At 40.8% G+C, this 24590-nt stretch overlaps 1 protein-coding gene across 2 annotated transcripts; it reads right to left on the bottom strand.

Annotated features, from left to right (window-relative positions):
- Nucleotides 1-2336: 2336 nt before the first annotated feature.
- On the bottom strand, nucleotides 2337-22218 carry ARHGAP11A (Rho GTPase activating protein 11A). Of its 2 annotated transcripts, XM_083506494.1 has the most exons (12): nucleotides 21733-22218; nucleotides 19374-19444; nucleotides 18222-18318; nucleotides 17758-18011; nucleotides 16139-16299; nucleotides 15753-15902; nucleotides 10271-10345; nucleotides 9449-9616; nucleotides 8835-8970; nucleotides 8099-8204; nucleotides 6777-6924; nucleotides 2337-4871 (listed from the first exon to the last, which is right to left on the bottom strand). In XM_083506494.1, the coding sequence occupies exons 1-12, from the start codon at nucleotides 21868-21870 to the stop codon at nucleotides 3367-3369; spliced, it is 3009 nt and encodes a 1002-aa protein (XP_083362620.1). In that variant the 5' UTR covers nucleotides 21871-22218; the 3' UTR covers nucleotides 2337-3366. The 2 variants fall into 2 exon arrangements, with proteins under 2 accessions (XP_083362620.1, XP_083362621.1); XM_083506495.1 differs by lacking the exon at nucleotides 10271-10345 and having other exon boundaries at nucleotides 21733-22163.
- Nucleotides 22219-24590: the final 2372 nt, after the last annotated feature.

Below are 24590 nucleotides of genomic sequence, written 5' to 3'. Positions count from 1 at the left end.
AGAACACTAAACTACAATAACCTATTAGACATTAAAAGCTTCCCTAAACAGGCTGCCTTCAGATGTCTTCTAAAAGTTTGGTAGTTATTTTTCTCTTTGACATCTGGTGGGAGGGCGTTCCACAGGACGGGTGCCGCTACCGAGAAGGCCCTCCAGAATTGGCCTCCACAGTCACAGACTCACTATTAAAACCGTGTTAATGGAAGACAATCTTGCTTGGCTACAGCTTATCACCAAAGAAGAAATAGGAGCTTCCTAATAGTCTGCCGCAGCCTCCCCCAACTCTTCCAGAGTTTGGAGATTAAAACTTGCACTAGGCACTTCCAACCCGCATCTACAATGCAAGAACCCTGTGGAATTGAGCCAAATGCCCATCAAGCCCAGCACCACTGTGCTCATGGTAGCCAAGTTCCCATGGGAAAGCTCATGAGCACAGCAAGCACTCTCCCCATTTTGTGACTCCCAGGAACTGATCATCAGACCTATATTGCCACCTCTATTAGAGGTAGTACATAGCCAGCACAGCTGGTAGCCACTGACCACCTTATACTCCATGAAAATTTGAGAAAATAACCACAATTTGCAAACCTGGGTCAGGTGAAAACCAATGTTTTGGTTCCAGGAGGAATTGGTGGCTGGGAAACCTATTCTGGTTCAGTGATCTGTAGAGGTTACAACACAGCCACCCAGTACACCTTGTCTTACAGTTCCTTCCTTGAAAGCTGTTGAATTAATTCACCATAGCTAAACCTAACCCCGGATTAATTTTGCCAGCTAATGTCATTGTACTAGTTTGGTACAGGGGAAGGGGGAGTCATTGCTTGGATGGAAAAGGCTGTGAGATTTTCTGAAGGTGGGGTTATGCAGCCAGGAAGAAAACTGCTGCCAGGAGTTTCCACAGCCAACCCCTCATCTCAGGATTTTGATTACTTCGCCCATCCTATGGTCTGTACAAGACTCACACAACCATGTTTTACTTACCACCATGTAGGGTCACCATATGTCCAGAATTTCCCGGACAAAAACCCCCACAAAATTTCCAGGAAAATCTGTATGTATAGCAGCTCATGGCAGCAGTGCAGTTTTTGCCGATTAATTTTTTGTGATTCTTCCAAAAAAACTCAACAACTTTTCTGTCTGGATTTTCACTGTTTGGAATCTTCTTCTTCTCTGGCGATCACTCGTAGCCGAGTAAGATTGTCTTCCTTAAACACAGTTTTAACAATGACTCTGTAAGTGACTGTGGAGACCAATTCTGGATCCACACGTCCTTCTACAGTGGGAACATTGGTTTCTTGGTGGGAGTTGATAACGGTGTGGATTTGCCAAGCGTGCCTTCCTCTTAGCACCTTTCTCCCTTTAGTCCTGAGTACATTTTTCTATATGGCAACCCTAAATCAGGCTATACATCTTTTGGGAGCTTGTTCCAGCTTCGGTGCACAAGAGGTTGCTACACAAATTTTAATGGTTATTTCCTTTTGCAGTTAAGAAATGTTCCTTCTGTTGAATTGGTCCTAAAAAGTTAATCTTATCATATATGGCCTTGAGGAGCTTTGTATCCAACTAAGTTCTATCCAGATTAGACCCATTGAAATTAATGGGCCCAAGTAGTCATGCACATTGATTTCACTGGGTCTTGTTTACCAACACCCCCCACAGTCCACAAAAGTAGTAAGTATTCTAGTTTCTGGGAGGAAAAGTCAGGCAGAGCCTGTGAGTAACAGTACTCCACAGCTCTGTAGAAGGGCAGAGGGAAGAGAAGGGAAACTTTAGGTTTGTATAATAATTGAGCAAATTAAGATTATTTAAATTTAAGTTCCTGGTGATAAGAGGTTGGGATTTCCTTTAGTGATAACAGCCTCAGCCAGTCTCCTCTAAAAGGCAGACTTGGGACTCCGAAGGAACCTAGGCTGCTGTAAGTTGCAGGACCTCTCTTCATAGTTAATAAACTGTAACAAATCCAGTGCTTTTTTCTGGGAGTACGCATACCCCTAAACATTTTGCGAATCTTTGTACTTTTGTCCATTTACTGTATTTATTTTTCCTGATCTGAACTATAAAATGGTGATTTTCTTTAATCAAAATGAGAATACCCCTAAACTTTTTTAAAGAAAAAAAGCACTGAACAAACCTAATTGTAGTTGTAAGCAGTACTATATAAGAATGGAGATACTTTATAAAGTGATACTGTATTACTAAATCTAAGTGGTATTATAAAGATGGATATTTTCCTAGTTAACTTGGGTGGCCTGGAAAAGCAGCAGCTAATATTATACATCAAAACGCACAAGCACAGCAAATTAAGAATGGGCCACGAATCAAGAACCACACACACATTAAAGAGGAAAAAAAAGTTTTTTATTTTGGAAAAAATAAATTTAGCACTATCCCAAATCAAATTACATAGAAAAGCTAAATAAAAATCAACTTCAAGTTTAAATAATTTATATACTATAAACAGAACTGAATAGTTTCAATATTACAGCAGACAGAGCAAAATATCTGTGCAAATGAACAGTATGGCTCTATACAGTTTTATTGTGGTGACATAATAGGAATATTTCATTATTTTTAATCATGTGGTTTGCTGTACCACATTACTTTAAGAAATTAAGACCTGCAAGTTCTTTTGCGCATACCCCTACCCCCAATTTGCAGTTAGAAAATAATGTGCACCCAGCAGCATTGGAATATTTACCGTAAATTGTGCTAGCATCCTCTGTGTGCATCCACCTACAATTACATAGTTGCTTAACTTGCCAATGTTTTTATTTGGTGCTATTTGTTTGAGTCAACAAAAAAATGCACCTCCGATCAGTAGACAAGCTGTGAGCTTCTTAACAGCTGCTTTTACCTGAGCACCAGTACCCGATATCAACCTTACAGACACTTAAAATGTTGTAAGAACTAACTATATTGTGAGACTCATGACTGTGAACCAAGACTTGCAAACACAGTGTTATACTTTGCAAGTGAGGAATGCACTTCCTTACAAATGCAATTTTAAACTTCTCACACTACAAGATCAACTAAAAACAGATTCTTCGTAACTGAATTAACCGTAACCAGCAGCATTTTCAAGCTTTCCCACCCCCTCTAAAATCCAGTCAAAATATGAAAGGCAAATACTTATTAGAAGCCACAAGGTAAACACTACCCAACAGAACTTATTCAAGTTTCAGTTGCAGCTTACATTTCCTCTCAATTCAAGAAAGAATCTTATTTAAAAACAAAAACGACAGATTTTTTTAAAAAAATAAAGAAGCAGATTGATAGTTTAAGATAAACAAGAGACTTTGGCTACAATCCTAAATACAAAGACCACTGAAGTCTATAGGAAACATGCCAGGAATTGGGTTGTTTAACCTATAAGTCAAGAGGTTTAACAACTGGAAGGAGTTTGGTTGTAGCTATTGGGTTCTTTGGAGACCCTCTATAGCGAACCTTCTTTTCTGACAATTTTCTCCTGAAATCACATTTGTCAGGTGTAGCAACCAGAATATTTACGTTTGTGTTCGTTTTTACAACACCTTTTGGTGCTTCGTGATTAGTTAGGTCCTCAAGGACTGACTTGGATTGATGACTGGTAGTTAGTGTCTCTTTGCAGGTTGTACCAGGCCTGCTGGCTTGCTGTAATGGATGTATTTGTTGTGGGCAGGATTTGGAAGGCAGAGAATACCGATTGCAAGTAGACTCTTGCTTGCAGGTCGATTCAGAAGAAAGCAGAGAAGCTGTAGATGTACTAGAGGTATTTTCCATGTAGGACGGCAATGCGGTTTCAAAACTCACTGATTTAACAAGAGAAGGACAGTCATTGCCAGCTTTTATTAATCCACAAGCAACTGACGGCTTTTTAGCCTCCAAGAGGGAGTTCATTCTCCGTACTGACTGACGGACAGGCGTACGTTGAAACTTAAGTGGTGATTTGGCTTTGGTTGCAGAACATGGCTCATTTAATGAAAGTTTGTTGAACCAATGTATATGGTCAGCAACCTTCCCTGGAGGGGAAAATGTAGATTTCTCAATAGTTTCCATGTGTAGATAACATGTATTGTTTCTGTCGCCATCTTCTGGCAACTGAGAAAGAAGCTCCCCTTTTTCAAGACATTCTTTAATTTCTGAGTAACAGTATCTAAATTCTTCATCGGTTTTTTCATCCGATTCCAATGTCTCATTTTTCAGGGTGTTTGTGCTATTTAAATGCATCCCTGGAGATGTCATTATGGTCAAGTGCTCCTTTTTTATTGATCCCTCACTTTTGCTAAGATCATGGACTGGAAGATTAGTCTCTGTATTGTTTGGGAAGAGGGAACTGTCTACAGCTTTGACTTGATCCATATTTGGCAGACGTTTGTCGGAGACGTTTGATTTATTCGCAGAACCTACAAATGGAGTCTTCTGTTCTACATTTGTCAATTTCTGAGCTTGGGCTTTAGAGAGCTCTTTCTCTAGATTGAGTTCTGAAAAGCATGCTGTACCTTGTGTTAAATTTAACTTTGAAGGCTCAGTTTCAAATAAATTATGAAGGTTGCTTCCCGATTCAGAAAATGCTGTCTTAATTTTCAATAAAGTGTCTGCAGTCAAATCATTTTCATCCTCACAAAAAGAAGTTTGTTGTTTTTTGCTTTCCTGTTCAGAACTTGCATCAGCGGGTCTTGACTTAACAGGAATGATTGGTGGTATTCTAGTTGTAAGAAGAGGCTCAGAAAAAGAGGTTTCTGCTTCACGACATGCCATTAAAGCAGCAGCCCTATTGCTAGTCTTCTCAGACCCTGCAGTACTGGGGCCAGTCCAGGACATTCGGTAGGTTGTTTCATTATGTTGGTTTTCAATTTGCAAGTTTTCCTCTGACTTGCTGATGTTTTTGGAATCTTAAAAAGAAAAAGAAAAAACCACACACAGTAAGTATATCAGAAAGTTATAATCTTGCTGATTAAATTTACACTGAAACCACTTGGGATCGCCAATGGGATGCCTGTTGTTGCAGTAGTGCCATTAAGGACTTTGGCACCTGCTCACTGCACTCTTAATCATGAGGTAAAATGGGGGTTGCCTTTTTTTCTCCCTTGAAAAGTACATAGAGTTGAAGGCAGAAGTGATGCTCCTTCCCACTTCCTCTTTCAGCTCTACCTGCTTTTCAAGGCTGAAATCAGGATCTGACCAGCAGCTGAACAGAAAGCAGAGTAATCACTGAGGTACTAGGGAAAGGGAAGCAATCTGGGAGGCTTGAGGAAAGGAAAATGGAGTGACCAGTAGGTAAAAAGTGCCATGTCACAAGTGTCAGGAGATAGCTCATGTGCATGCGTGCACACAGTAAAACACAGCCTTTTAAAATTCCAGTTTATTCTTGGGTTCCCCACATCCCATAAAAAAATAATCCAAAACCCCTGTATCTTTCTCAATTGATTGAACCACGAAAACCCGTTGTTTTCCAGTATTGCCATAGCACATAAACATGGATATGTGGTACAAATGCTTATCATCTGCACACTCTTTACAAGGGATCTGTTCAAAACCACCATCAACTAATAGGTAATCTCTGGGTCCACATATATACTCCATGATTAGTCTGAGAGTTACATAGGATGACCACAAAACTGTCATGAGAATCTGTGCCTTGGATCAATGTTCTTGTGGTGCTGGCAAGAACTGGATCTGCAATTTTTCTGTGCAGTCCACCATCATAAGCTTCTATTTGACAATTGATTTTGGGGGCAGGACTTGTGTAAAATGATAAAAATTCAAGATCTGCCGCAATTCTATTTGGTTCGACTTTTTACCCAGACCCATTGGAAAAGCAAAACATAATGATGATGTGTTTTTCTCTTTTGTCTGGAGTGGGGAGTGAAGTAATCAGAGAGGTGGTACCCGCAGCACTCTCAGAAAATTCTAGATGTGTCCACAGTTCAAGGCTGCTGGCATCTGAATAACACATTTGCCTGTTTGCCTGTATAAAGTAAAACTTTCTACCATAGGATCACAGGTGACACCACTTCCAAGAAAAAATGCAGAAGGAACAGACACACCACACTTACGTTTTTCCTAACCTTGGGAACACAACAATGGGTATTAAACTGGTGATCACTACCTCAATCTCTGGTGCCATTTCAGGTTTCAGGAAGGAAGGGGGAGCAAGATTCATTTAAGCACCGAGAATGACCATATAGTTTGTTATAGTTACTTCTTTTATACCAAATACGAGATTGGATGCTCCAGAAAAATAATCACTTGTGCTCATAAATATGTGTGTTCATTTTGGTCTGTGGACTGCCCTACTCCAACCTATAGATGTTACTATCAAATTCTCCTTAGGAAAAGAGAAAGTACATGCACACAATGCTGCTGCCTTGATCCACACTAATACTTCTCTCAGCAATCTTTCAGAACATGTGTGCCCAAGATCAGCTTAGATCATCTCAGCTCCTTCTCTAAAGATCAAACAGCCAATAAAAATCTGTGACCTTAGCATTCAGCCCGAATAGTATCTACCTGTTTGAAGATCAGAAAGCAAGAGTCCCTATAAGAGTGGCCAACCAGTTTACTGCTCCAAGGAATTTGGTGTCATCTGCAAACTAGGCCACTTCATATCATTTGAAGTCAGGGCTGAGCAGTGAACAAGCTATAAAGCACCAGTCCCAACTAGGGCTGGGCAATATCTCAAATTGTCTGAAACTGGTATCATGATTGGAATGCCATACCTGTTTCAGACATGCTTGGTAATTTTATTTATAACATAGAAAGCAACATTTGACACTTAGAGGGTAAACCAAATTTACCTTTTTTTGTTATATATTCACCAACACATGGGCTTAAAAATGCAGCTGTCTTTCCATGATTCACCCCACTTTCAACATTTTGTTGACTTGCAAGTCGACGACCAACATTTTCAGATCTGTTGCTAGGCAGATGTTCCACTGCAGTATTCTTTTTAGGATAAAAAAAAGTTTATTTTATGTAGACAGCACAAATGCTTTACTGCTTTTACAATTTAAGGAAAGAACCAGAATTTAAAGATGCTGCTGTACTATATATTTAAACAAGGAATGCAATGAAAAGCTTGCAATGTTAAGTCTGTCATGTGAATGGAAAAAAGTAGTGTTTTGCATTGGGAATTCATGGTAGCACCACAATCCAAAGTCTATAGGAATAACTGGCTACAACTGAGAAAAAGCTGCAAATGGCAAGAGATAGACATCAAGCAGCTGTAGAAGAGGAACACAAACAGGGATCAGCTATTTGGAGCTAGCTGAATAGGTGAACAAGGGACAGAGAAATGGCAGTAGTACAGGCCTTCACGGACTTCAGCATGCAGTATTTAGAATTTGTGACATTTGCCAAACATTCTCCATCATATGGATTAACCTTTCAGCCCCTTATTTGTTTACTTACTTACTTACTTACTTACTTACTTGTTCAAAACAACCTAAAACACAAATACTGTAGCCTGGGAAAGGCTTTTGGAAACTAGAGATTACAATTGGAACAAGATCAGAAGTCATCAAGAGAGATGGGCTCCCTGCTTCAGTTCCAGTGCATATCTGCACAGAGAATGCAGTTTGTTTACTTAAAATCATTTATAAATATCGTATTTTTCGCACCATAGGACGCACTTTTTCCCTCCTAAAAAGCAAGGGAAAATGTGTGTGTGTCCTATGGAGCGAATGCAGGGGGGAGGCAGGCGGGAAAAGCCCCCAAGAGCCGCACACAAGCTCTGTGCGCTCTTGCGGGCTTTTCCACAGGAGGGAGAAGGGACTGACTGGCCGCATCAGATTTTTTTTCTTGATTCCCCCCCAAAAAAACTGGATGCGCCCTATGGTCCGAAAAATACGGTACTTAATATTTTTTTAAATCTCAGAGTGCTGCACAATATCACTAAGACAAAAACTCAACAGAAAACCAATAAGTAATATAAAAACGCATACAAACGGCCTGAATTTATGGGTCATGGAAATATTTGATTACTTTAAAAGCATTTAAAAATCGGTTAACGTTAAAAAAATTCTCTACAGTTGCAACAATTAACTGAAAGCTCCGCAAGACTGAAAGTAATCACTTCTCTTAAGAGTCTAATACAATAACAAGAGATGTTAAATAGTACCTCTTTGCTGCTCCTTCCCAGAATGAACTTTAATCGCAATGACCTGCGCACCATTTCTTTCCGACTAACCTTAGGAGAAAAGCAACCCATTTTTCCAGACTCAACCCTGAAAAGAATCAGAAATAAGCCGAGTACACATTGTCCTGAACTCAAATACCCTAGGTTTTAAGTCTAATAATGTACATAATTTGGCTTGGATCCAGACTTTGCTTCTGCCAGTGGGAGCTTCCCAAGTAGAGTTTCACTCAAGGGGTACTGCTACTGGCAAAAAAGGGTGCAGGAAGCAGCTTTTACAAGTTCCCTTTGTGCTCTTCAAAAATCTGCTCTGGAGAGTTGAGAGACCCCAGTGAATAATGTGGTGGATAAAAGCATTATGTTGATATAAGGTCCTTCCATTTACAGATTAAGTTTGGCTCCAACACAGTAACCACCCCTTAAGCATAAAACAGGCCATTTATACCTAAATTGTGGGAGACGGTGTGAAAGACTGTACAAAGTTCTACCCCATTAAATGATTTGAAAATACATTTGATGATGCACTGAGAGGATGGGAGCCAAAATATAAACTCCAGTTTTTAAAAGAACCAAGGTCACAGAATTCAGTTAACTCATTTCACTTAGAAATTGTATTTAATCTAGAAAATTTAGAGTTCTATATAGACTTCTTTAAACATCATGAAACATAGGCAGCATTTCCCCCTCTGTTCCTGTAATGCCAATCTTCTGACAAACTTACCTATGTACTTTTTTGCTGGCAATTCTTTTGCTTCTTCGACTTCCTACACTAGGCAGGTGCTTTTCACTACTGACTGAGATAGACACAGAACTCTGAGGTGCGTCAAGAGATACATTAGGGCTTGTTTCAAAATGAGCTGTGAATAGGTTAGAGAGAAGTGTTTAAATCATCTATTGTTGAAATAACTACAAAATTATTTCCCCTTTTAAAAACCTATGATGTGGGTCTCCATTTTTCACTGAAAATTTGTAAGTTCTCATTAAAGTTGTTCAAGAAATTGTGTATTTAACTGTTTTCAAATCAGTTATTGAAGACAGAACGTCTCTCTTGGGACTTAACCCATCCACTCTCCTTTATATGCTTTTTCATACATATGTTAGGGAAGCTGATTTGTCTCCCATGGGCGCCAATCCATAACTTAGCCCAATGCATGAGAGGGCTCATAATGCAAGTACAATTAGGAACATAAACAATAAATGCAAAACAGTCATCTTTATGTAGCCATGTTTGACTGCAGTAACTCTACAGTTTTGTAAGGTAAAGAGGGTTACCACGAGGGACAGAATTCTGAACTGATTAGGCTGGAGAAAATATTTAAATAATCATTACTTTACCTGAACCAGGTGTTGATCCAACGCTAAAAAGGCTACTTGGTAGCAATTCAAGAGCCAAGTTATGCCTGATAGATCGCCTTTTCTTGTTAGAGAAACTTTGAGAGGAATCAGCTGGACATTTACGTTTAAAATTTGGTGTAAGTATCACTGGAGTCACTGATGAAAAGACTGTAAAGAAAACAACAGATGAAATAAAAGCTTTAAAATGGCAGACAGCAACAAGATAAAACTGCTGTACAGTTGAAACAGTGGAACTTGGTATTTGCACTAGTAGCTAGAGCAGGTCTATAGGTGAAATAATAGGTTAATAGAAAATACAGATAGGAAACATTTTTAAGTGGTTGCTTACTTCCTCCTGCAGTTAGTAAATTCCTGCCTTTTAAAAAAAACAACACACAAATTTTATTTCCATAACTTCTAGAAAGTCTCATCTCCCCTTGCAGATGACAAACATTGAAAGCCATGCACTCTTTGCAATGTTAGACAAGGATATCTCATTGGCAAAATTTATTTAGGAGAAAAGCAATGTTTCTGAAGGAAAATGTACCCAAGTTAAGAGAGATTCTTTAGTAATTTGCATTGATGGATAGCATATCAATGAGACCTAAGCCCCAGTATGCAGTAGCAAAAAGCAGCCCAGTTTCTAACTCTGAAACTCAGACCATTACAATCAGTGCAAGTGCAACGGCAAGGGCAAGCAAGCCAGTATTACAGACTTGTTATAGTAATCTGCAGCACCCTATCCGAGCACAGTCTTGTTATAAAATGCACAAGTCTTGAGGACAAGGTATGAAGTGCTCCATGCAAATGCACTATACCTACCATGCCTGTCTTTCTGTGGTGTAGTGGAGGGGGTTCTGTTAGATTTAAGTTTATTCAGAGCTCCACTAACAATATCTGAAATTGAAGACACACCAAGCAATCAAGCTTTTACTAGGAATTTTATATTGCTCAATTTCTAAATATAAAGTGATTTTTGTTATTAAAAAAAGAGAAAGGATAGCTTCTTAATGATGCATCAATTTTTGTACTTCTGTTTAAGCTGAAACCCAATTTGTCAAAATTGTTATGTGCCGTTACCAAGCTGATCCTTAAAAAAATTACTGTTTCAGCACAATGAATCCCAGTCGTGCTGACGAAGATGCATACAACTATTGAAATAAGTACTTGTTTCGCTCTAAGGTCCTACCTCTTAGGTTAGCACATTTATGCCAGCCCCGTGAAATGGAAAATGGTATTCAGAAACACTTCACTAGAACCTTTAAAAGTATTCAGTTACAAGATTTGGGTTCCTTACCATGAAGGTTCATGTTTTGCCTGTGGAGACAGTGACTATGTAAGCTGTATCTCTTTCATTCAGCCAAGGCAGGGACTTGTGACTAGGCAATTTGATTATCCTCTCCCTCCCCTTCTGGCTCCTCCTCCAGTTCGGCACCATGTCCAAGTAGAAGGGATCTCGTAAGAAACATTAGGTTTAGATAAGAAAAGTGGGTGGGTGGGGGCAGCCATATAGTAGTAGGAAAAGGAAAAAGCCTGCCACAAACAAACTTCGATTGGGAGTTTTCATGCATGCAAGCAAACAGCTACTTGAATAAAATAATGCCACAACTGAGTGTGGCAATGGATATCTCTACGTTGCCAAACAAGAAGGAATATTCAAGGAAAGAAACCGATGTTCCATTCTCAGTGTGGCATGGGAGGAATCCATTTTGAGAGACATATAAAAGCTATAGATAGACAAAGAGCAGGCAGAAATAAAGGTGGCTGCCTAGTCAGGAAGTAGTAGGTTCTGGAGAACTCTTCTTGCATGTATAGACCTATCTTAATAGTGGCTCATTAAAATGGAGATATCAGTAATGCACAATGGAGTGGGTAAGCACTGGGATTCATAGGCCAATGTTATGTGGGCCTTGATTCAGTGTGCTACAGTGAAGCCAGTCACTTCTCATGCCCTCCTATGACCAGGGTCACAGAATAAAAAGGAACAGCTGATAAGATTATCTAAAGGCCCCTGCTCTTTAAATGAGTAACTCAAGGGTCTGCCTAATGTCTAGGTTATGCCAAGGATGCTCCTGAGAATGACTAGAATTGGGACAAAAGAGGGGGAAATTAACTCTTGGGATATGTGGAACATGTTGTCAACCTTCAGATGAAGACTGATCAGTTCTCAGGATAACTCTAGCCTTACGGAAGATTCAGAGGTTCTTGTTAACTGATAAGGAACTGGGCTCAGATGAATCTTGCTTATGGTGATGAAGGTGGCTTTGAGCAAGGTTAGATGGACTGGAACTGCCTTAAGGAGTTCAAACAGCAGGTGAGATAAAGCATAAAAGTTCATGTTTAATTGCCAGGAAGGAAACTGGTGGGCAGGCAGATTAAGGAAGCCCCTCTGATCAATCTCTTTGGATGAGGATATGAACCCAAAGGTTTGGCGCTGAAAGAAGAGAAGACCTTAGGCTTCTTGCTTGAGGCCATTTTGCCCAAGACCTTGTTGCATGCCTGGTTAGGTAAAAGCAAGAATTCTGATGCTTGTTTCGCTATGGATCTTCAAAGTGGAGAGATCACTTGCCAGATTCTGATAATCTTCACTGGTGAGAGGGATAAGAGACCCCAGAACATACAGGTGATCACCCCAGATGAACTATCCTACGGGATGGTTAAAGATAGCCATTGAGGAAATTTGAGAAAAAACATATTTGTACAAATGTTCCAGAGGTCCTGCATCGCCCTGGGTTTAAGTTGTGAAGCTCTGGTTTCTGAGGAATGACAGTGCCAAAAAGGTTTGCTGCTCCTGGAGTCTTGACAAAAGGAAAAGGACTGTCTCTTTGATTGCAGCCTGCCTTCTTCTGGAAACAGACAGCAAATCCTTGTGTCTCTGCTAAAACCTCCTTCAGTGCTTCCTCTCCAAGGAGGCCAGCTTCTTTAAAGGGGACTAAAGCTAGATTACTTTGGGATGCCAATTCTACATTCCAGTGTTTTAGCCATGTTGACATTCTAGTTACAACACTAACCACAATGGCTCTGGTGAAAAATTAACACATCCATTGTGGCATCAATCTAGATAATTGCGGGGTGGTCCCTGTGTAGCTTATCTAGTCAAAGTCTGGAACTGGAGTTAAGTGCTTGAACTACAAATGGCTGGCTCTTGCTATGAGGATAGAAGCTGCCCTTGTGGGAAAAGCCAGGGCCTCATAACCCTCTTTAAGGTCAAATCAAATTTCTTTTTTTGCCCCTTCCTGGAAGGGGGCATCACAATTCCATTCCAACCCTGACAGCAGGGCTATTATGGGGCTTGTTGCTCTAATGTACAGATGGCCAATGTGGTGCCCTCCAGATGTCGCTGGATGCCAACTCCCATCATTCCTGGCCACTGGTTATTCTGGCTGAAGCTGATGAGATTTGCAGCCCAACAACATCTGAAGGGAATGTTAGGCTATCCATGCCGTAATTGTGCGCACTGTTAAATTTATTGCTGCCTAAATGTATGGTCCACTTTGACTCAAGTATCTAAAACCTATAGGGGAAATCCTCTAAGGAAATTTTGTTGCTGGCAGAAGAGAAGCTTCTTTGGAAGTGCCATGTGCTGGATCCTGCTCAAAAGAATGCAAACCTAAGGCAGAAATCATTGTTGTCAAGTAAATACTGTAATCAAAACCATTAAGCCATCATATAGCTCCAAGAGTCCTCTGTCACTTCACTGTCCCTCTTTTCTCTCTGAAGAGATGGTGGCAGGAGATATCCTGGCTGAGGTAATATTCTGGGTTTTGACCCATATAGCAGGGGAAGTTGGATTTGGGTAGATTTTTCCTTTTGGATGTGGTATGGGGATCAGGAGACTGGTGTTCAGAAATGCTCATGTGAAACTTTAGCTTGACTAGATTTAGGGTCAGCATTGACAACTTCTCCTTCCTTGGAATAGTGATGGACTGAGATGTGAAGAAAATCAGATGAAGTTGAGGAAAAGCAGCTTGAACACTTGTAGGAGGGTTGGACACTCAGAACTAAACTCCTTAATATCAGCTGTGAGAGAATCTTTGAAACTTTGAATGAATTCTTTTTCTAATAAAAAAAGGAGAACTTTTAAATGGATAAACTGTCCCTTTTTGAAGGTACAGTGGTACCTTGATAGTCAAACGGCTTGGCTCTTGAAGAAATCGGCTCCCGAATGCCACAAACCCAGAAGCGAGTGTTCCAGTTTGTGAACTTTTTCGGGATGCTGAATGTCCTAACGCGGCTTCCAATTGAGTGCAGGAAGCTCCTGCAGCCAACTGGAAGCCGTGCCTTGGTTTTTGAATGGTTTCGGGAGTTGAACGGACTCCCAGAACAGATTAAGTTCGAGAACCAAAGTACCACTGTATAGGAGTTTCTTGAGTGGTGCCACAGAGCCAAGCAGGAGGTGAAGGTTGCAGTAAGGGACAAAAGGAAAGGAAAGCATTTCCCCACATGTACCCCTCAGCTACTTAAGGGAGAAGTACACACTGCAGGGGGAAATTTAGTGCAGGAGAACTGGGGACGGGAGAGGAAGAAGAATTAAGGAAAAGTACATAGGCCTGAGCTCTAAAGTAGAGGAGGAACTCTGCTTTGGGCAAAGGCAGGGACGAAAACAGAAGCAGAGGACAAATAAAGCAGCCTAGTTACATGATCCTGCCTTGGACAAATGAGAGTTCCACTCTGTGGGTTGTATGTTGCCCATGCCAAACTATGAAGCACAATGTTGTTAGGCCCCACCGCCCTTCAATAAACTTTTTTAAAGGTTTTTTTCTGAAGGTTAGCTGGAAGACCCAGGATAATTTTCTTCCACTTGGACTCCCTCCCTTTAATCTGCCCAGCAAGGCTGGGAAGTAAGCTCCCTGCAAAGAAATGGGTTAAAATGACCAAAGTGTTAAATAATCCTTCCATAACAATTTGAGATCCCAGCAAAATGAGACATAGAATTTTCTTTGCACAGTTAATACTTTTCAAAAATAATAAATTAAACAGAATGAACACAGGGAAAAAGCAAATATAAAAAAATTCACAAACTCAAAACACGGGTCCAGTTTGTACATAATTTGCATGCAATTGTTTCAAACTGTTTTTAATATTTTATCTTTAAATTTGCTGAGACCTGCCCTAGGAACATGTGGTGGGAAATAAATAAATAAATAAATAAAGACTTAAATAATGCTGCTACTACTACTAATAAGCCAATCTATGGCTTAGTGCAAACTAGCAGGTTACTGGAACAAAAATCATGACTCCTGTGCTCTACCCTGGCTGCTGCCAGCACACTATCCAAGGCTAAGCCATGGTTTACCCTGTTACTTCCAAACCTGGGCTTGTCTGCCTAAGATTAACCACAAATGGTAAACCAAAAACAAACCTTGGTTGCAGCTCATGGTTTGCTTGGAGTGAGACAACCACAAGCCTGGGTACAGATGTTATGCTAAGTTAAGCCATGCTTAGCTACAGCAGCTAGTCATGATCTTTGATCCAAGAACCTTTATTTTTGTTTATTCACAGTATGCCATAGTTTAGCTTAGCATTGTGTGAATCAGGCCATAGTAAGCAATCATGTGCTAAAGACCAATATTACATCAGCGTATATCTAAAACTCAGATGTGGAAATAGCACTATTGCTAGTGCAACTGCTCACTAGTGCTAAAGGTTTGCCCATATATACGTAAAATAAGAAATAGTGAAGATCTTACATCATATTTACCCTGTTCACTGATAAATCTGCAATCTGTTACATATGTAGATTGCAATCTCAAGGTCAAGTGCCCTTAGGTTACTAAGGGCAACACAGTTAAGGTTTCAAGAGCAGCTAGCTTTTCTATTATCTATAGCCAAATAATCAAATTTCCCTTGCCACCTGATAGAGGACACAGAAATATGAGTGTACAAATCAATACTGATAAATAGATGCAAAAGTGTGCTCCTTAAAAAAACAAAACAAAACAAAACAAACAGCAGGCTACTTACTGGCCAAGGACAATTTAAATGCTCTATTCCTGTCCAACTATTTCCTACTAATTCAAATTGCTCATAAGGTAGACTAGAAACCACTTTTGGACAAAAACACCAAAGCAGTACACATATTGATTTATAGGTGTGTGGTCTAAATATATATCCCTAGATCAATTGTTAAGCAACCTGCTCCCAGAATCAAAATACATTCCACATACACGGCTCACTGAAATTAAGCATTCTTATCATTAACATTAAATGTAAGTGTACTTTCCCCTTTAGTTTAGCAATTTGAAGGTTCTCGTATAGCTACTTTCCCCTTATTACAGGTAAGTGCAAAGGGAAGCACACTCACCTCCCATGCTCCTCCTCCTCCTCCTCCTTGTGGGTTCACCTGGAGTTTCACCTTCACTTTCTTCATATTCTTGCCGCGAAGGAGTGGAGACAGGATCATCAATGCCAAGCATAGTAGGTATCTTTTCCAGGATGAACTTTGGTACATGCCCTGAATTAGGGAACAATTGTTATGCATGTTATGCGGGGATTCCATTCCATAAGCCCACTCCATCCCTGTCCCTTTTCATGATGTCTTTATGACTTTGAGGGCGCTACTTCTGGGTCCAATGCCGTGCGCATGTTCGCAATTGCACATCATTCAGATGCGCCCAACCCAGGAGCTGCCTGTGCAAGGAATATCACAACTGCTAAAAATGTCTATGTCACACAAAATTATCACAGTACCTATTTTTTCTGCATGATCAATAAGCGTCTGCAGAACTGCCGCCTGCAAACGAAGCTTTCTCTCTGTATGAGCCGACATCTTGTCGGCTTCATTTGACTGCAAGAGGTTTGGAACAAAGATAACTGCCAGGTTGCTACTGCTCATTTTGTTCTCAGCAGATCTGGAAAAGAAAACCAAAAAGAGAACGGCATCAGAAGTTTCATACTAGTACAGTGGTACCTTTGGTTGCAAACGGGATCCGCTCTGGAGGCCTGTTCGCAACATGAAAAGTCCGCAACCTGAAGTGCCGTATCTGCGCAGCACGATTTGGTGCTTCTGTGCATGCGCGAGCGGCGAAACCCGGAAGTAACCTTTTCCAGTACTTCCGGGTCGCCGCGGGATGCAACCTGAAAAAACGTTAACATGAAGCAGACATAACATGAGGTATGACTGTATACAATTTCTGATTTTAAGACTGCAGACAATTATTATTTCCCCTGCACAAACGGCTAGTCAGCACTGCACTTGAAGAGCTCTTGAGCATTGGCTCATTAATACAGCTATTTTCTAGACCTTCTGCAACTAGCTTATCCTAAGTAGCACAAGATTCTGATTCCTCAAGCTTGCAGCCACCTTGGGCAAGGAGAAAAACGTAAAAAAGCACTTCAAGTCATGTGGGAGCTACTTTGGAACCTATGCCATGCTTTCCCAAGTTTAACTATTGCTGTTAATTATCTCATATTGGCACGGGATTAAGAAGGGACCATTTTCAACATTCCCTATTGGATTTGGGGAAGTACTGGGGTAGGGAGGAAGAGACACAAAGGGAAATTCAGAGTAAGCAGCATGACCAAGGGAAAAGAAATGGGTGGGGCATTTGAGTATACTGTTCTGATGGAACACTCTGATGGAGTGATACAGCCATTCAGCAATTGTTATTTAACTCAAGAGCTGGTTCCTGCATTGGTAAGGGGAAGAAGCAAGGTTCATTTGGTTAAAATTAGATATTATTCCTTCATAGACAAGGCAAGACACCTAAGCTCTGTGAGCACTCAAGAGAAATGAAATAAAAGTATTTCATGAAATCTAAGCATACAGGTTGCAGAATAGTTTTATAGAAAGATCAAGTTTTCTTGGGGGGATATTTCAATCTGCTAACAGTTTGTCTAATAATTTCAGTGCAGTTTTTTATTCCTCACTTTATTTTTGGGGGGAGTAGTGCATGTATGTTAGTACTTTTATATTTGATATATCTTTCTTTTCTAAACTACAGGTTATGACCCAAAGGCCAAGTGAATGTTTAGCCTTAAATTAGTGTAGTCGTTTAGAAACTGGGTTGATGTTAGGAAGGAACTCCTCTACATGGGAATCATTGGTATGGGAACAGATGATTGGGGTGGAGATTATACTGCTTCATATATCTACATATTTATTTTTGTTTGTGGAAGACCCCCTGAGATTTGTTTTTATTCTTTAAAAATAGCGTGCGCACGTGTGTTTTTCTAGCTACCTGTTAAGTGGCAAGAAAAGATATCCTACTAAATTAAATAAAAGGCAAGGAACAAAAACTGCACTCCCATGATGTGAAACATTTTAGTGCTATTCCAAGCACAGAGGGCCAATAGTAAGCACAACTTACCTTAGAGACACTTTTTTGAGAAACATGAAAAAATATCTGAGTATATTGATTATTCTGTCATTCATAAGACAGGAAAGCAGCAGTGTGGCAGAATTCTTCTCCTCGCTGCCCAATTGTTGGGCTTTGATGAGAGCTTCTTGCAGGTCACTTGGGAGAATGGGCTCAGGGAGTTCTCTGAAAAACTGCTTCAGAAGCCCTGCAACATCGCAGGGCTGAGCAGTTGACAGGCAGTTTTCACCTTGATCCAGTTTACCCTAAAAATAAAATACATAAGTTTTAAAACTGACATTGCCATAGTGAAAAAGCACAGAACTGGATAGAAGACCAGGCACAGATAGTGTTAACCATTTACTTTAAGTGGGAGTGTAGGCAGAACCTGCCTTATTTTTAATTTTGTACAATGCATAGCATTGTTAGGCACTTTACTTGGAAAGACAGACTGAGAAAGACAGTTGTTACTGTACCTTTAATGCTTTTATGCGAACAACTGATCCGGATATTCTGAAGAGCCCTTCAGTGCTAATGTGTTCTTCCAAATATTTACATGCCTCAACTAAGAAGCTAAAGGAAAAACCGAAAAACAATCAGTGTGTTTGGCATTAAGAATTCAATCTTTGCAAACAAAGAAATATTAAATTATGTCCATACTGATATATATCAGAAAGTAACATCATTTTGCACACGGGGGAAAGGGAAGGGGCTTGAGTCCGCTCACGGATCCAACACACTCTATTGACAAAACCACACACTGTCACCAGAAGCAAATGATCTTCCAATTTGACGTAAAAGCCAAACAAAGCTTTATATAAAAAAATTAGGTTTAAATTGACTGATTTGGCGAAAAGGAAGCCAAAAAGGAAGTCAGCTTCTGATTTCTGCAGACAGGTTCTGCAAGGGACGTTTTTGTGAATGGGAGACAAAGAGACATTACAGCCATGGAGATTTAGTAACAATTTGACTTGGACCTTGGAGACTGTTTCCTTCTTTTGGATATATATTTGAAACAGTTGTGTCAAGCTGCCTGGGGGGGGGGGGGGATACAAATTGACAGCTGGAGAGAATTTGACAGTTTGATAATTCTGGCAGAGTAAGAAGCAAAAAGGTTGGGGGGGGAGGCAGGCTGTGGAAACGCAAGCACTAAGCCCAGACCCTGGAACTTGGAGGCACAAAAGTGGGGTTAAGCAGGGCAGTTTAAGATTTAATCAGTTCAGCTGTCCTGCATCTTGTGCTCCTGACCAATAGCTTGCAAATGAAAAAATAGTTTTTCTCCCCAAATGTTATCTATTGCAATTGCTTTTCACCACCTCCAGTTACACAATTTCAAACAGCACTGTTTCACAATGCTCTATTAGAAAAGCATACGATCTCCCTTCTATCAGGACAAAAGGTCATTGTACGCCTGCTGGTGTGATCATGGGAATGTTGCAATTTCCTTTTCCCTCATCAATATGAATAACTTTCCTTTCTTGGCACAAACCATTTGTGGGGTGGGGGACAGAAACAAACTGGTTGCACGAATTATTCTCTCCCCAGGTTCACTTTTATGTTTCTACCAGAATAAACTGCATGAAGACCTAATTATGCCTTATGTCTGCTATATTATAGGTTTTGCTTACCAAGGTATACGATCATATTCAGGCACATCTTGATGAGGTAATTCATGAAGAGCTATTCCAAATATTTTGCCCTAAGAAACAAAACAAAACAACTTTTTTCAACAAGTAGCAGAACACAGAGGTAGTGCACAAAGGATACTAGAACTACTGATTCTTATGAATTAAACACCCTTTTAAACTTGTCTTAATATCTTTTGAAGTGCATGAACAGCACTTGCATCAGCAGAATTAACTTGCACGTACTCTGTACTGGATGTAAAGGGACTCGCTAGTGCCAACAGACCTATCTAAAAGAACTTTTTGTGATGTAAACATTTCTGAAATTATTGTGCACAACTGCAAACACAAATCATTGCTTCCATTCTACCCTATGATAGTGATTCACATAATTTAATATTTTAAATATTTTAAAAACTAACCATAACAACAACAACAACTTCTTATCACAGGTTTGAGCTTATTTCATCAGATGAAAGGATTTTATCCTGGGTTGGTAGGAAATGGGAGCAGAGAAGGGGGGTGGAATCTATGAGATCAGAGCTCAATGAAAAACACCGGACAGTGATAATTACATTAAAGCTGAAAGTTGTGTAAACTAATTAAGGTGGCCACTCAAAAGTACTTTTGATGGCTGCATAATAAAATCAAGGTAACTGTGTTGCAAGAAACACAGTGATAACTGCATTAAAGTATAAATGTATATAACTAATTACAGTGACCATTCATAAATTATTTATTAAATTTATATACTGCCCTTCATCCGAAGATCACAGGGCAGTTTAAATCAATACAAAGCAGTATTGATTTTAACAGTTATCCTGATGTGAGTGCACATCCATCTTTTGTGAATGGTCACTACAATCAGTTGCATACATTTAAGTTTTAATGCAACCCTTATTCTGTATTTTTAAAATCATTGCCTGTGGCCTCACAGCTAATCCCCCCTCCCATGCACACATGTATGTGCATATACCTGCTAACTCTGGATAACACTCCATATATGATGAGTCTGATGAAATAGGCTCCTGTGTAGTTATCATGTTTATGTACAAGAAGAATAAAGCCACAACATCTATTCTTACTGCTTCCTAAAAAAGAAAGCGACGGAAGCGCTCCATACATAGCTACTGGGAGTAAAAACACTACTATTTATGCAACAGAGGTCTTTTGTTGCCTTGCTGAACTGCAATATCTTCTCACTCATATTGAGGAAGAAAGAAGCCCACTATTATGCCTGCAAGACAAGTCCTCACTGAATCAACGCATCCTCACTCCAGCCTATTTCTAAGGTTTGCTTTTTCTGAAGTTTGAGAAAAGGGAACATTCTCTCCCTTGGCCTATGCAAGAAAATAAAGAAAGCACACCTTGCAGCACAATCCAAAGCATGGCTACTCAGAAGCAACTCCCACTGGCTTTAACGGGACATACTTCACAATTGACCCTATTGAACACAGCTGGCTTTACTTTTGAGTAAAAATGCATAGGATCAGACTGCACACCTCATGCAACCCATCATTTTTAATAAGGCCACAGCAAGTCCCTGGCATCTCCCGGAAGGGCTGGGAAAGAATCCTGCCTGGAAATCAAGAGCCCCTGTCAGTCAGACGTTTGATCTCAACTGGTGGTATGCTCTCACCTGCAGCCTGATCTACAGTAATCACAACCAGAATTGCGAAGTTACATGGTTTAAATAAATAAAAAATGAAGTCCCTCCCCACAAATACCCGTTTGGGTTTAAATACGGATCTTGGATCCTAAACTCTTGAAGAGTCAATACTAAAAGGCTAGGGAGTCCAATAATTCAGTATGAAGAAGCTTCCTACGTTTTCAAAAAGATGAGGCTGACATGACTGGCTAGTTTCTCCTTATTCAAAGGACAGGCAGCCTGAGTAAGGACCTAGAAGTCTGCACAGCAAATCTAGCCTTTTTTTTAAGAAGGTTCCCCCCCCCCCCCAAAGTCAAGCGGGTCGCCTTCTAAGAGCGCCTTCTCAACCCAGTGCTTTTGTTTTTGAAGGACTTTAGCGCACCTTTGCACAGAGTGGCTGGATGGGCGGGGTATAAGTAATATTATTATTACTTATTTATTATTTTTATTATTATCGGAAGGGTGGACGTGGTGGCACAAGGCTCAGCTATCTGGTCAGACACTCCCCCCCCCCCGACTTTTTTCTCGCCTCCCGCGCAGCAGGCGGACAGCGGAAAAGCTGAGAAGGGCCCCGAGTCGCCTGAACCCGGTGCAAACCGGGCGGCGAAGGGGAGCTCCAAGCCCCGGGCTTCCCTGCTCCGAGTCCCCCAGGGCTCCCCGGTTGGCGTGAGGGCGGCCGCCCCGCCTCGCCCCCTTTCCCCCGACTCCACTCACCTTCCCCTCCCCGGCAGCGGCGGGCAAGGGCTTCCCTTTCGCCGGCCGGTTCTTCACCTTGATCCCATAGGCGGCTCGGAGCTGCTGCTGCACCGCCAGCTTCGCCAACCCTCTTCCGCGACTTTCCAAGGCCTCCATCCCAGTCGTCGTCGCCGCCGCTCTCCGCCGTGGCCTCCGTCGGCCGCGTCTCGCCTCAAACTGAGCGCCTCCCGGCCCCTCCTCCTCTCCGATTGGCTCATTTCCCTGTTCGAAATCACAAGACCCCTAACGGCTGGCGCCGAAGGACGTGCCTCGGCAAACGCCTGGTATGGTTGCTGGCAGCCTTCGCTCTAGGCCACGGCGACTAGAATATTGGCGGTTGCAGTGGGAAGCGGGGGGAGTAACAACGTGTCGCTTACGAGCGTCGGCTTCTCTTTCCGAAGTTTTCCCATTCAGGATTCGTGAAATTCAGGCGTTTCGCGAGGTCAGCTAAAGGGTCCTCGCACTTCAAAAATAAAGCAAACATAGACACAAGAACGTGAAGACTGAATATCCTTTGATTTGGAAGCCTGTTACAGACCATTTCCACGCAACGGGAGACAACGGGGGGGGGAGCAGAACTTTAATTATAGCTGTGATTTATTTATTTTTTGTAACGAAGTTTTTATTCATGTGCATCTTTTAACTGTTTAACATGGTTCGGTTGATTATGTATCTTTGTTTACTTTAGAGCACATGACACACAACAAATACATAAAAATAAAAATAAAGCAATAAACATTCAAATAAACTTTTTCTGAATGTATCCAAGTGTATATGCCAAAATTGTGACAGATAAGAAATTATGTATAGTAGTTATGTGTATTGCTTATTTTGTATCAGTAACAGAATTTATAGGAAGGGGGAGGGAGGGGAGAAGGGGAAAATAAACCAAAATATATACTTCATGGATGCCAAATTGTGCTGTAAACTATGGGTACTGTTCTACCATGTGCCTCATTATTTGCATAATCAATAAAGTAACACCAGACTGCATAATGATTGCTGTGATTTAGTAACATTGTGTCATCATTCCTTCCTCCCTTCCTCCCAAACTACAAAGAAGCAGCAAGGGCAAATGTTCATGTTCTTTTCACGTGCAGCTTTCATTATATTAAAGCATTGATTTAGGGACATTTTTTTTAGATGACCCAAGCCATGTTTTCTGCTCTAGCAGCAGGAGAAGCAAACTGCTGAATATTATTTTTGCCATATTGCCTTTGGAGGAAGGAAGCAGAGAGAGAAAGTTATCCTCATATTGAAGTGTTTCTCCTTCTCATAACACTAAAGCCAGGAGTCATCCAGGGCAGGCCTAAAATATTTTGCTGTCTGAATGGAAACAGCTTATTGCACACACACTCAAGTCAAGGTGCATAGTAACTAAGGCCAGTCAGCAGTGCAGTTTGGAAATTAGAGCCTGGACTTACTGGCCTTATGAGGGAGGTGACAACTAACACATATCTTTTCCCCTCACCCTCACCATTCCCTGTTTTACAACTATTTCCCGGCCAGACCATGCAGGAATTTTACTTTTTGAACTCAGCTGTGCAACTACATAATGGACACAAAAGCATCACCTTATATAGGAAAGTGATTGATAATGTACAGTACTTACATGTATACAGCTGCAGCGTAGAACACACCAGAAAATCAACCGTCTGCAGGCAGACTGACTTATTTGGGGGGGGGGGGATTGTTTGTGTGCACAAGTTAGTTGCGCAGGAGTTCTAAATCAACTTTAACTGTCCAACCTGAATTTGCTGGTATGTGATTGAATCCCACCCCAAAATAGTGACAGGTTGAAAGTGTAAGTGACCTCAAAGTCAAAGGAACCTCAAAGGGAGACTTCAACATTAAACCACTGATTTAAAATATGTCAGGAGACTCAGTGCTATCCTTTGAACTGAATTTCGACAAAGGGTTTTTATCACACCACGTGCTAATTGTTGCTACAATCATTTATATCCCACCTTTCAGAATAGAAATCCTTTCAAGGCAGTTTGCAACTAAATAACATAATTTTAAAACACAACAAACAAGGTTGTTACCAAGGCAAGTATGTATATGTTATCGAGAAAGTTCAACATCAGAATGAACACAGTGAATTGCGTAATTATTACTTTGTGGACTTCTATTCATTTTATTTCCCCATCCTCGCAGTTCACAATCTGCACTCTCAAACAAGGTCCACAAGGCTATTTGGGTGGGACCTACTAAGCCAGGGGTCAGCAAACTTTTTCAGCAGGGGTCGGTCCACTATCCCTCAGACCTTGTGGGGGGCCGGACTATATTTTGAAAAATAATAATGAACAAATTCCTATGCCCCACAAATAACCCAGAGATGCATTTTAAATAAGAGCACACATTCTAATGTAAAAACACGCTGATTCCCGGACCGTCTGCAGGTCAGATTTAGAAGGCGATTGAGCCGGATCCGGCCCCTGGGCCTTAGTTTGCCTACCCATGCACTAAGTCATATGCAAAGTAGACCGATTAAAATAAGTTTAGTTAGGACAAAGTTTAGTCCATTGATTTCAACAGTTGTATTCCTAGTCCCTTTGTTTGTTTGTTTTTCAGATATGCTTGTTACTCTACATATTCCTATCTCTAGGGGAAGAAGAGTACGGTGGCCGACAGGAAGCAGAGTTTGGTTGGCTCGAATAATCTTGCTCACATAGGATAAAAGGGAGCAAATTTTCCTTGTCTGGTGCAATGCCAACCAAACCATGCTTGTGCTGCACTTTCACTGAACTGCAGGAGGTTTCCTAACATGGAACACTACATATCACCCCACCACTCAAGAATGAGGCTTAACACAAAAAAATATTTTATATTTAGGC

The sequence above is a fragment of the Podarcis liolepis genome (assembly GCF_965112155.1).
Source record: "Podarcis liolepis genome assembly, chromosome: 1".
Lineage (NCBI taxonomy): Eukaryota > Metazoa > Chordata > Lepidosauria > Squamata > Lacertidae > Podarcis > Podarcis liolepis.
The sequence above is the reverse complement of the archived record's forward strand: the minus strand, read 5'-3'. Positions and strand labels throughout refer to the sequence as shown.